This window comes from Pipistrellus kuhlii, unplaced genomic scaffold (assembly GCF_014108245.1).
Source record: "Pipistrellus kuhlii isolate mPipKuh1 unplaced genomic scaffold, mPipKuh1.p scaffold_m20_p_6, whole genome shotgun sequence".
Taxonomy (NCBI): domain Eukaryota; kingdom Metazoa; phylum Chordata; class Mammalia; order Chiroptera; family Vespertilionidae; genus Pipistrellus; species Pipistrellus kuhlii.
In genome coordinates, this window is record NW_023425562.1 from 44,312,066 (window position 1) to 44,326,283 (window position 14,218).

The following is a 14,218-nucleotide window of genomic DNA, read 5'->3' on the forward strand; positions in this document are numbered from 1 at the left end:
TTTTGAATTATCTTTTCATACCCAAGCTATTTCTTCTCTGGTTAAACATTCTTAATTTCTTAAAATTTATTCTGTGTCCTTATTAAAATATCATGTCAGTATTGATAGGAATACTCTTGTGGTCTTTCAGCTCAGAATGCAATGGAACAGAACAGATTTGGACAATGTGATTTTATTAGTGGCCACATCATCCTGTTGACATAAGTACAATCTCTGACTCATGCAGAACTAACATTTTTAATACTTGAACAGGGTCTATTGTTAAGTTGGTTCCTCCCATTACTATATTGGTGTAAAGACTTTTTACTGTATTTACTTTAGTAATATCCTGTGCATGCTTAAACCCACAATGATATTCCTCCTGTGCAGACTTTTGTGCTCTTTAGAAACATTACCTTGCCACTATAGAACTAAAGTTTTTGATCTTTTAACTTTCCCATTTTCCTTGAGATGTATTCCTTTTGAAATCCTCTGCTATTTAAGAATATACATGATTTATTGCTTCAGTAAACATCTACTTTTACAAAGTCTAGGAAGTAGGTATAAACATTACAATATTTTCTTTCTTTGAAATGCAAACTCTGACATGCCATTACTACTTTCCTATAAGGGGCCTACCACTTCTCCATTACTAAAGAGTTCTTCCTTGCTAATTCAGAATATCGCTTCCTCTTTTTGCTTCCTCTATCTTTAATAAGTTGAAATGCCAACAAGATAAATCAAGAATAATAATTTCTCCTTTTAGTGGAATTAAACTTATAGAAGATGAACAAATGGAGAGTTGAGGCACAAAATTATTAAAATATGGTGTCTCTGCTCACTTTAAAATCTGTATTATATAAAAATCACTTACACTGGCCAGATGAATAATTTGTAGTCAATTTCTCAAATAAAATACTCTCAACCATGCACCCAACTTCGTCTTAAAATTTCCAAAAACACAAATAGCTCCCCAAAAAATAGCTTTTAAAGTTTCTACTTTCTCCATTTGATTTATTCTGAACAAAATAGAAACATTCCACTCAAGAATCCAGTGCCAATGAGTTTCAGTGGCATTTTGGAACATATTTGTCTTATTTAAAATTATCTGTTCACTTTGTTTATTACTTAAAACTGTCACGTAACAATATGAAACTCAATATACAGTTAATGTATTATAGAATTGTATAACTGATAACTATATAATTTTATTAACTAATGTCACCTCAATAAATTCAATAAAAAAACACACAATATGAAACCACAAATTTTAATCCTGCAACTCTTCCTTTGCCTTCTACTTTCTTCCATGAATCACTAGAAACCTCTCTCAATTGTCATTTCTTTTCTGTCATAATCAAATTCTCTGATTATGGTGTCTAGTCCAGCATGTACTTTTATATTTCTGTTTGAGTATCCAGACTTTCACTCCTTTTTTGATCTCTTATTTCCCCTTTCTTGAACTCACCTGCCTTTCAATAGGAGAACCCAGAAGCTAGAGTTCATTTTACCTTTCCTTCATTCTCAGTTTTATTTTTCGAGGCCTAAATAGTAAAGAGAACATTTAAGAGGATAGCTAAAATTCTTTGTTCTAGTCACAGTTTCACTTAAAAAAAAAAAAAAAAAAAAAAAAAAAAATATATATATATATATATATATATATATATATATATATATATATATGTATATATGTTATTGATTTTTTTACAGAGAGGAAGGGAGAGGGATAGAGAGTTAGAAACATCAATGAGCGAGAAACATTGATCAGCTTCCTCCTTCACAGCCATACTGGGGATGTGTCTGCAACCAAGGCACATGCCTTGACTGGAATCGAAACTGGGACCCTTCAATCCACAGGCCGACACTCTATCCATTGAGCCAAACTGTTAGGGCATAGTTTTATTTTTTAATGATAAAAAAACAGAAGTCACTAATGTAAGTTTTACTTTAATCATTTATAAAATGCAGTGGTTGCTATGTTAGGTGATCTCTGAGCTTTCCTCCACTAGAGATGATCAGCCAGCATTGGACTTTTTCAAATTATTATTATTATTTTATTGATTTTAGAGAGAGGAAGGTGGGAAGGGAGTGGAGGAGGGGAGTGAATGAGGGAGGGAAGGAGAGAGGGGAGGAAGAGAGAGAGGGAGAAAAAGAGAAAGAGAGAGAGAAACATTGATTGATTGCCTCCCTTATGTGCCCCGACGAGGGAACTGAACCCACAATCTGTATATGTGTCCTAACTGGGAATCAAACATGCCACCTTTTTGGAGTACAGGACTACGCTTCAACCAACTGAGCCACATCAGCCTGGGTGCATTGTACTTTTTCAATAAGTGATATCTCTCAAGAGGAATTCATTGTATTCCACTGGATACAGATGGTTAAACATTCACTGAAAAACCCCCACTAGAACACATACAAGGCTTTCTTTTGATTAACAAAAGCCTCAGCTATAATTCATTTCTTGCTCAGTTATATAGCTGATTAACATAAATAAAACTTTAGTCAGTGTTTTTAAAAGTATATATGCACAGAGGACGTATGTAAAGTTATGAGTCAGCTAGAATAAGGAGTGGGGCAAGTCAAATCAAATTTTTAATTTTTTGCAATTCTTATATAAGTTGAAGAAAAAAAATTCTACTTCTTAACCTTTAACAGCAGAGATAGTTCACTGTAAAATTGGTTATATAAATCAGATACGTGTTATTCAAGGATACAACAACAGGAAAGTGCACTGTAGGCTTCAAAAAGATGGGTAGCAATATCCAGTCTTTTAGAATCCACAATTTGTAAGTTGTTCACCAAGGCTAGCTTATGCAAATGTGGTATAACAACTGAAAAAAAGAAAAGTATTACATTTTAATCCAAATAGACACATACAACACTCATACATTTTAAATAATTCCTCATTTTAATTTATAAAATTTCATTTTAATTCTTAGTTTCAAAAGATAAGCCACGTTCTAAGCTTTCTCTCCCTTAATAGGAAAGAAAGTATATATTTCAGAATATAGAGTGATCTGGAATTTGGGAAAAATAGACTATAGCATTGTCATTATGACCTAATTATGAACATGTATATAGGTCATTTGGCCTCACGGCAATTCAATTTCCCAATTTGAAAAATAAAAATGAAATAAACAAATGTAAATAATCTACTTTTTATGTTATTATCTTTACAAATAAGTTTTTTTTTTATAAGAATCAGGTATTAGCATTGCTATTAAACAAAAGATAAACACAGTATATGTTTTCTTTTTCAACATCAATTTATTTCACACCTTTCTAAAACTAGTTTCTTAAATTCTTGGCAAAGACCAATGTCAAATAACACTGGTTGTTGTGCTTTTAAATCATTCAGTGGGCTCAATACATTATATCTCAATATTCATTTCACGTAAAATTTCAAAAGTATAGGCAACCTACTGCTAAAATAAAAGTGATGGCTCAAGAAACAGTAACAAATTCAGTAGCATTGAGTTCTCCTACTAAGATTGAGACTTCTAAATACATACCATTTCCCCCTAACACCAGGGTTTCTTAGAGAAATGGCTCCAGGGTTTGTGATTATCAAATTGTTGATCACAAGCCTCTTGTTTGTGATCATAAGATCAAGTCTCTGCTTGGTTGGGGAACCTAAACACCATTCATAAACACACACTTCTGACCAACTACATTGACTTCTTTCATGTTCACATTGAGTTTGTACATATTCTTTTTTTAAAAAAATATATATTATTGATTTTTTACAGAAAGGAAGGGAAAGGGACAGAGAGTCAGAAACATCGATGAGAGAGAAACAATGATCAGCCGCCTCCTGCACACCCCCCACTGGAGATATGCCTGCAACCAAGGTACATGCCCTTGATTGGAATCGAACCCGGGACCCTTCAGTCGCAGGTCGATGCTCTATCCATTGAGCCAAACCGGTTTTGGTGAGTTTATGCATATTAAAAGCCACATTCTTCTCCTAGAAAAACCTCCTGCTTCCTCAACAGATACTATAAATACAACTTTTATGCTTGCCTTAGTAAATGGCCATCCCCCCCGCCCCCCAAACATATACACACAAACTTAGGATAATAATGGTCATTTTTAAGGGGGGGGGGGGGGGTTGAATTGTGAAAATTAGTAACAACATAATTCACAAGAACTCTAAACAAATTTAGGAGATAAAAACTCCAAACATTCATGATTTCCCAATGAAAATGTTTAAATTCCAATTCATTCATTGGCATGCCGAGGCCAATTAATGAACAGAACCACCAAAATGGTGGCTCTAAAATAGTCTTTCTCTAAGATTCTCTAGTTCATTTCTGCTCAAACCTTTTAAAACTTACCTGCATTGCATTTCTTTATCTATTGACACACAGTCTCTTTATTCCTTCTGCTCCTTCTCTGACCAATTACAGAGGCAATCTCTTCCTAAATGTTTTTCTTAGAAACTTAACAATCAACTTTTCAATATCCTCTTGAAATTGCTTAACCAGAAATCAAATCTATAGAAGTTATTTTAAACCCTATTCTTGAGGCAGTTAAAAGCTATAATTAAGAATCGTCCTAAATCTCAGGAGAGAGACAAAAATATACTTCAGAATTCAACATTTCATTATAGGGTATATATGCTATCCTGGGCTATGACATCTGCACTAATTAATTCACTTTTATTTTTTATGGGTGCAGAGTGGAGGGAGTCAATGGGGGCAAAAAGGGGACATCTGTAATACCTTCAACAATAAAAATAAAATTTTTAAAAAGGCAAAATAATTCACTTCTTAACCTCTCAGATGGAGATAAATGGTTAAAAATATGATAACCCAGATGTGCATAATTCTACAACTGATCTTCAGTGGACAAGGAAAATAGGAAAAACACTATATAAGGCCACTACAGAACCCTTTCTCTTAAGAGCAGATTGGATAAAAATTCAAAATTGCAAATAAAATAATGATAAATAGGAGGCTTTCTAAAAATAGAAGCTTTCAAGAAACATTCTAGGGTATATCCATTAGCCAAAACAAAGGTAATCTTCTCTGACATGACATTACAATTCAAGAAAAAAGGTAGAAAAATGCAACTTACACTCATCTCGGAACCTTGGCTCTGCGTTTGGCCCAACTCTCCCAAATGTTTTTATGATCTCTATATGCAAAGAATATTGGTCTTGATACTGAGGATCTTCCAAGAAAGAAGCCAACTGCATTTTCACTCTTTCTAGCAACTTAAAAAGTGGATATGTAGAGTCATTTTATGGAATATTAAAAATTGAGTAAAAAGATATACATTAAACATGGCTTGCAGCATCAGAGTCAAATATTTTATATCAACATGTTAGTAGAAATTTGAAATTAAGTACTTATTTAGTCTTTTGACTCAGAAAAGGTTTTACATTTTATGCCTGATTCCTCATTTTTTGTTTTAAAAAATAATATCTGAAAAATGGTTAAAACAAATAAAAAGATCCCACAATATTTAGGAGAAAGAGATAAGTAATATTTTGTATCTAAACTACAATTCTTAAAACAAATCACAGTGTAAGTTACCCAATTATTCACTTTCCGAAAGCAATGAGTCACTAATGACTTATATCTTACTCACATTTCCCTAAAAGACGTTTTTATTTTAGGATTTAAGAGCATGTTGAAATTCGGCCAAAACTGCAAGCTTGGCAGAATGATGTACTTTTTTAAATGTGCTTCACCAGTGAAATATATAAATGAATGGAAAACATTTTTTACATAAATAACAAAGATGTTTAATTTTTGTTATAACAAAGTCTACATGACAGAAATCTTACAGGATAGTTTTTCTTTTTTGGTAAATGTCTATTAGATGTAAAATCTTTTTTGCATTTAAGTGGCAAAGTAATATGCCCACAAATCATTTATCTTCTAATCCTGCAGGATTTTTTATTTATATAAAGACATGTCCAATTTCATAATAAAGAATGAAATTGTGATCCTAATTTTGAGAATTGTCTCACAGTTAATGTGGCAGATAAAACCTAACAAAGTTGAAATTAAAACGTAAGTTTCTAAGTCAAAAAATGTGAGGGAGGAGCCTGTGGTAGTGTGGAACAGGCAAGACAGAGTGAAGTTTGCTACAACTAGGTACCAGTCTACTATGACTTGCAGCATGACATCAATGACATAATCAGGACCATGCATGTGCCCTCCAGCCTCCATTTGTGATAGGATTGTGTTCCTAAAATTATCTGACAAAGTAGTTTTTACATCTGTACAAACTGGCAAGCAGGAATTTATGCAGGCCATCCAGAATCTAGTGGATAACAGAAAGCTTTCGAACTAGATGTGGTTTGAAGGATTATCCAAAACTGCAATATCCAATATCTGAGAGTTGGTTTATACTTAATTTTCTAATTGAGAAGAAAGACTAGAGATTTCCTTAGGATATGATAAAACCAGAAGCCCTGTGCACGAATTCGTGCACCAGTAGCTCACCAGTAGCTCGCTGCCGCACTCCTGTAGCTCCCCCGCCCTGCCACCGGCCCCCCTTCATAGCTTGCTGCCCTGCCCACTCCTGTAGTCTCTGCTGCCCACTTGTAGCTTGCTGCCCCACCCTCCTACTGATCCGTGATCTGGTCGTTACGCTTCATGGTGTAGTGAGCATTTGCACATTAAACCTATTATATAGGATACTTTTGGGCAGACTATCATGTTTTCAAATACTGAGATCCTCCTCTATGATGCTCCTTGTCCCAGCCCCAACCAGGTATATATGATAATGTGTTATCATCACCTCAACCCTATAAAGACAGAAATAAATTTCAACCATTTCCTACCTCTCTTTGAATAACTGTTTCCATAATAGTACCAAAGGCTGGAATTGTGGCAATCCTAACGGAGCTGTTGGAATGGAAAGAGAAAGAAACTGAAGCTTTCTCTGAGATGAATAACTATTATTAAAATGTATATCAAAGTAAGTACAATGTAAATATACTGTATTAAATCTCTAGCAATGACAAATTAAAATTTAAAAAGGCAGACCAAGAAGAATGCTCAAAAAGGCAGACAGGATAACTTAAGGTCGCAGTCTGTGAAACTCACAATTCAGGATCACTGGATAAGGTAACAAGGGCCGGAGCAACCCGCTTGTCAACTAACGCTTCACTCATGCCTCGTAGAGTCAGCTGTAAACCAGTCAACATGCAATAAAAAATGGTTTGGTAAACTGGAATGAGAACTGGGTTAGCTGTGACTGAGGATGGGCAGGCAGACTGATTGGCCTTTCTTGGTTTAGTCACCCACTCGAGCATTAAATGTTAAGCCTTTGGTTCATGCCACTATACTTACTGGTAACAATATATTAGTGAGATTAGCAGAGCATCCCTTCTTGGCTTGGAAGAAATAGTCCATCAGCATGTTTTTAAGTTTTGGAAATATTTATTGAGAACTAATACTACTAATATGTGTTTTTAAATAAATGGCCTCCAAATTAAGATTGCTATGCAAGTTGACCTATAAGATATATAAATATCTTAAATATGATAAAGTTTAATCAATAAGTGTACTCCAATATTGTTATTTTAAAGAGATAAGTATATTCTTCAATGACTTTAAAAGCTGATGGTTACTTCTTGACAGCCGCAGTTTGAAAAGGATGCTGAATGTAAAAGGCAGGGACCACACTTACATTTCAGGGTCACTGGAGAGAGTAATGAGAGCAGGAACAACCCTCTGAGCTACCAGAGTTTCATTCACCCCCTTCACCAACAGCTGATTGGTCAGCGCGGGGGGGTATTCACAGGTGATGCATGTTAAGAGCAAACACAGTGCCACGGGAGAGGAAAGGAATAACCAAGAGAAAGAGAGAAAACACAAAAGCAAAAATAAAATTAGAAGCTAAGCAAATATTGCTACTAGAGTGCTTTATAAAGGCAGAGAATGCTTAGGAGGAAAATAAAGCTTAAAATAGCCTGGCAGTCCACAAGAACAGAGTTTGTCACCAACTTAATAGAGTTTGTACTTTTGGTCAAATAAGTCTATGCAATTTATATGTTCAATTAAAATACAATTTTTAATGCATTTTTTTTTTTTTTTTACTTTAAAACAAAGCTAAAAAGAAGATACATATTGGGTTCTATGGTTAGAATTATTTAAGTAAATCTGGCGTGACTTTATTATGACCATTAAAGTACAAACTGCACCGTTTTAAAACAAAACTCAAATGGCTAGCACCACCACTAAATTGCTTTGGATTGTTCTAGAGTAAGTTTTAAATCGCATAGGGAAATACCCAACTTTTCACATCACATAGCTTATAGACAGATATAATATAGCCTACTGGAAAGTATGACATGTTGGGAATAAGATCTGGGTTCAGACTCTAGCTCTCCACTTATCAGCCATATGGCCTTGGATATATTATAATGTAATCTCTTCAAACTCAAATTTTCTCATCTGAAAATGGTGATATTGTAGTCTACCTTAAAGGACAGTTACGCTACTAATTACACATAATATACCTAAATATTGTGCAAGACTAAGACTAAGCATTCAAGAAACATGAAGTTAATTTTTTAAAATATATTTTATTGACTTTTTACAGAGAGGAAGAGAGAGGGATGAAAATTAGAAACATCAATGAGAGAGAAACATTGATTGGCTGCCTCCTGCACACTCCCTACTGGGTATGTGCCTACAACCAAGGTACATGCCCTTGACCGAAGTCAAACCTAGGACCCTTCAGTCCACAGACTGACACTCTATCCACTGAGCCAAAGTGGTTAGTTCAACATGAGGTTAATTTTTATGAGTACTCCAAGGACATAAGCTTTTGTAATATATTAGGAAAAAAATTATTAAATTAAAAAAAATTTTATTGTATGGTGATGGATGGAAATTGGACTTTTGGTGGTAAGCATGATGTAGTACCTAAGATGTCAATTTATAATTTTGCACACCTGAAACTTATATAATGTTGTAAACCAATGTTACCGCAAAAAACATATATTAAAAAATATTTGACTGGTTCAAGTAGTTTTCTGTTTTGTATTTCTCTAAAGTAGGGGTGTCGAACTCAATCAGAGAAGGGGCCAAAATCTAAAATCCAGCCTAAATTGCGGGCCGAATTGTTTACTGAACAGTCATAAACTGTCATTGTGATGGAAACGCAGCGGAGTGCAGTGATGACAGCGCGGTGCGGGCCACATTGCAAGGCCTGGCGGGACGGATTTGGCCCGCGGGCCTTGTGTTTGACATATGTGCTCTAAAGACTCAAGTACATAAATTACTGAATTTTATTAGTTTAGTAGAGAAGGGCAATATTCTAATTCTCAATTTCAGAATGTAAACACAAATTAATACTAAATGCTAACCAATCTGTTCTCTGGTAGTGGAACTAGTCCTCTTGAAGATAAAAAGATGTCATGGGATTCTTAGTAACAAAAGCCAAACACTGTGTGCATATCTTAACACATTCCTCCTACACAACACATCAGAGGGAGCAGAGCTCACTTTATGTGAAGATTCTTAATTTTACAATAATCTGTTACCATATGACAACTGATTCACTTTAGAATCTACTTCAACATTCTGAAATAATTTTTATTTTTAAAAAGTCCATAATTAAACAGGAATAAAATTACATAAGAACTTTTTTTTTACTACTTTAAACATTAATGATATCAAGTACAAAGAAATACAAAAAAGAAGTTCAAATACTGTTAAATAAAGCTCTTATCTCTATAATTTTATAAATAAGTAGCTTAGATTTGAATCAGTAGAATGTATGTTAAACTGTCTGCTACCTTGTGCCAGCCAAAACACATTAATAAAAATAAAAAAAAAAGATAATCTAGGGAAAGTTAATTTTTCATTGCTCTGGAGTTTTTAAGTCTAATTCCTGGTTAAGCTAGAATACCAGAAAGCAAAATTTAAGAGCTATGAATTATTACACACTTTACATACAATATCTCATTTGATCTTTGAACCTGATGAGGTAAGTACAGCTATTATCAATGTTTTAACAGATGAAGAAATGAGCTTCGGAGAAATTAAATAACCTGTCCAGGGTTTTAGAAGTGAACTAGAAAATGGACTCAATCACATCTGTCGTAAAGCCCATGCCTTCTGTGAGTTGTAGTCCAAGGTCACATGCTAATTTCCTTATGATTAATATAAGAAATAGTTATATGCAGTTCTTTCTGCATCTTTTGGGGAATCCATTATGTCACACTGGGAGTCACATGATAAAGTCACCTTATAAATCAATTTCAATAATAATTTGCTACTTAAAAGAGTAATATACTGCCTTTTATTTAACAACTAGAGGGCTGGTGCTCGAATTGGTGCACCAGTGGGGTCCCTCAGCTTTGCCTGTGGGATGGGGCTGAAACTGGCTCTTTGACATCCCCCGAGAGGTCCTGTATTGCAAGAGGGTGCAGTCAGGTTGAGGACCCCACCAGTGTACAATTGGGGCTGGAAAGGGGCATGGGATGTTGGCCCGAGGGACCGCGGGAGGACTCCAAAATGTATCCAGCCCATCTCGCTTAGTCCCTATCAGCCAGACTCCAGCAGCAAGCTACAGACCAGTCAAAGCATCTGCCCCCTGGTGGTCAGTGCACGTCATAGCAACAGGTTGACCAGTCAACTGTCTGCTCCCTGGTGGTCAGTGTATATCATAGCAAGCGATTGAGAAGCCTTAGCATATCATTAGCATATTACACTTTGATTGGTTGAATGGATGACCGGACACTTAGCATATTAGGCTTTTATTATATAGGATATTATATAGGATGAGAATAAATGACTGAGCCCTAGCTGGTTTGACTCAGTGGATAGAGCATCAGACTCAAGGGTCCCATGATAGATTCTGGTCAAGGGCACATGCCCAGACTGTAGGCTTGATCCCCAGTAGGGGGCATGAAGGCAGCCAATCAATGATTCTCTCTTGTCATTGATGTCTCTATCTCTCCTCCCTCTGACTTCCTTTCTGAAATCAATAAAAATATATTAAAAAAGAAAAAGAATACATGACTGACTGGATTTTCCCTTTCTGTTCTGCGTCTGAAAACTCGAGCTAAATTTAGTGTTCAATTTCACTAAAGTATCTCACTCCTGGTATATCATTTCTTGACTTCTCTTTTAGTTTCTGATCTCACATTAAATTTTTTTTTTTTTTTAATTTTAGGTGTCCTGTATTTATGTTTTTAATTTAAATTAACTTATTTTTTTTGTGTGTGGGGGGAGCAGGCATAATTATAAATTATAAACTATTAGTATCAAAACAAACCTTATAAATATACTTATTCCTTTAATACAATTTAGTTTAAAATATGGATTATTGACAAAAAAGTAACCATGACTTTTACTAGCATGCTCAGTGAAAATTTTTTTTATCATAAATGAATTTTAAAAAGTATTATAATAAATCTCTCAAATTAGACTCAGAAGCTCATAATAACCTGAGAGAACACTGAAAACTGCTTAAGCATAGGCATAGTTTACAACCAGCACTGATAGCAAACATAGAAAGTGAAAACCTGACAAAAGCCACATATAAGAAAAAAGGTAGAAAAAAGTTCAAACACAAATAAAATGGGAGGATGCTTCATTTTATTTAAATTATCTCCACTCAAAAGATCTGCTTCACCAGTGTATACTCAAAAGATCTGCTTCACCAGTGTATACATACATTTTAGAAACAAATGGTTTAAAAGCAATAGTTTTTATAGTCTTAGAATAAAATCCTGTGAAGAGCATATATTAAAGAAAAAGCTCTTCATTTAAAGGGGGGGCTTTTTTTTCTTCTTTTTGGGGAAAGAAGGGATTGAAGAGAGACCTTTCTTTCATGGTAATTACTCTTTTTCAGCATACTGAATAATGAAAAATTATTTACACCCACGAGGAACCACTAGACATAAAACAGAATTTTTAATTTTATATTAATTATGACAAAGAACACCTGATTATAGTTTTTTTTATTAAATATGAGTAATAACTGAGGGAGTAACATGGATAGAGAGTTTTCAACCTCCAGATAACAATAAACTTTTCTTTGAATCCCACAAATCTATTTTACATATTTAAGTTTCAGAAATTAAACATTTTAAATATATCAGAGCTCTATCCTTCAATTGCAATGTATCTTAAATTGTGGAAAAATTCTGAAATTCAGGAAGAACTGAATTATTCCATTTTTCTTATGGAAATAAATCTTTCAGACATTTTAAAATCACATGTATATTTGGAAACTTTAGTTGGGATAAATATGCTCCCTAAACTACTATATTATTGTGTGACTAGCATAAATTAAAAAACAAACAATAATGATTAACACATTTACTAAGCTCTCATTATGTGCCAGGCACTGTTTTAAAGGCTTTACAAGTATTAATTCTTAATATTAACAAAAATCCTTTGGGATAGATACTTATCATCATCTTCATTTTGTAGATGAGGAAACTGAGGCACAGAGAAGTTTGAACTTGCAACTAAGTGGCAGAGACAAACACTGAACCCAGGCAGTCTGGCTCTATGGCAAGACTCAATAGCCATAAGAAATACTTGAAACCAATTTTAGTGCTAAAATACCAGTTCTAGATATATGTATATTTTTAGGCAATGACATATCTTCTTTATGATGGATATAAAAGATAGGTATTTCAATTTTCATAGTTAACTTGGGTAGGTGGCAATTTAAGAAAATCTAGTTAAATTACATGAACAGTCTTTTCTCTCTTATAAATCTGTGGGCTGATAATCTATAGGGATGCTATTCTGCATATGATATGTGAGGGAATAGTGAAGTAAGAATAACCAATAAAATAAATATTTCCATAACTACATTAATAAACTTTTTAATGCTACTCATGAATACAACTATATTTTACAACTTAAAAAATATATTGCTTCAGTTTATTTTAGTAGCCACATAACTCAGAAAACAGAGTGGTTAGAAAGATTTACATAGAATGGAAATTAAAATATAATTTAAAAGAAAATTCAAAAAACGAAACTAACATTTAAGAATAACATCCACATTCTTAAATATGTCAAAGCTAAATTTCTGCCCCATCACACAGTTCACAACCAGACACTATTCAATACCATAAAACACACAGCAATATAACATCCTATGCAAAGCCATTTTTGTTTAAACACTCCCTTCTCCCTCTTCTAGAGAAAATCATTCTAATCTGAACCGAGAGAAGCACTGTTTACATACCTCAAACATCCTAGCAGCAGTACATCTCACAAGTGCTGAAGTATGGACAACACCATACCATAAAACCGTTAACAATAACTCATGGTAGGCTGGATTTGCACTGAAATGAAAAAAAATCAATGTTAAAGTAAGAGCCTTATGGGGTGTTTTGAAAAATATTAATTTATAGATTATTAATAATAAAATATTGGTAAAACATAAAATATAGTTTAGTTAGCCTATAAAACTGCAAACTTCCAGCATACTCAAAAATTATACTTTTAACTCTTTAATAACATAAAAGTTAAAATTTTAAAAATGTAAAGAAAAGTAAAATTTACCTATGAGACAAAAAAGAAAGGATGCCAGATGGGCACTTTGCAGCCTCTGTAGATCTAACTATCTATATCAAAACTGGAGAAGCAACACATGTCCTATCTACAGTATATCATATGGTTCTTGTAAGATCAAATAATATCAACTCAAATCATCTATATGGAAGGGCAAGCTGTCTGTGAAACCTATCACAATACAAGATAGTATTAATAAATGTATAAGCCTGTTTTCAGAGAAGGCTGTGTTAACACTGCTTTAGCAATAAGTGATGTGAGTATGAGCGGGACTAGGCAATAAAATGGAACAGAAATAGGAGCCTAATGACTGGCTTTCTCTTAGGACTCCTTTTTCAGTTTTGGGGACAAAAAAAAATTTTCTTCAAATCTGTGTTTGATTTTGTTTCTCCAAATGCTTAAAGAAAACATAAGTCTGTGCCCTTTCCCCACATTTTTATTATAATGTATTGATTACAAAATATTAATAGATAGCCAAAACCGGTTTGGCTCAATGGATAGAGTGTCGGCTTGGGGACTGAAAGGTCCCGGGTTCGATTCAGGTCAAGGGCATGTACCTTGGTTGTGGGCATATCACCAGTAGGGGGTGTGCAAGAGGCAGCTGATTGATGACTCTCTCTCATCGATGTTTCTAACTCTCTATCTCTCTCCCTTCCTTTCTGCAGAAAATCAATAAAATATATTTTAAAAAAAACAAGACCCAAAATATTAATATGTAAATA

The 14,218-nt window shown here is 34.1% G+C and overlaps 1 protein-coding gene across 5 annotated transcripts in view; it reads right to left on the bottom strand.

Moving 5' to 3' along the window:
• RELCH (RAB11 binding and LisH domain, coiled-coil and HEAT repeat containing) overlaps window positions 1-14,218 on the bottom strand; it is a 101,226-nt gene that overhangs the window by 8,384 nt on the left and 78,624 nt on the right. Inside the window, exons 22-26 of one of the 5 annotated variants that reach the window (XM_036417678.2) lie at window positions 13,168-13,267; window positions 7,047-7,129; window positions 6,782-6,845; window positions 5,062-5,200; window positions 2,697-2,813 (exon numbers count right to left, since the gene is read on the bottom strand). In XM_036417678.2, the coding sequence (XP_036273571.1) occupies window positions 2,697-2,813; window positions 5,062-5,200; window positions 6,782-6,845; window positions 7,047-7,129; window positions 13,168-13,267 (503 nt within the window). Of the gene's footprint in view, window positions 1-2,696; window positions 2,814-5,061; window positions 5,201-6,781; window positions 6,846-7,046; window positions 7,130-7,632; window positions 7,716-13,167; window positions 13,268-14,218 lie in introns of those variants that run through there. The other 4 variants (XM_036417677.2, XR_006740324.1, XR_004984279.2 and 1 more) reach the window with 4 other exon arrangements.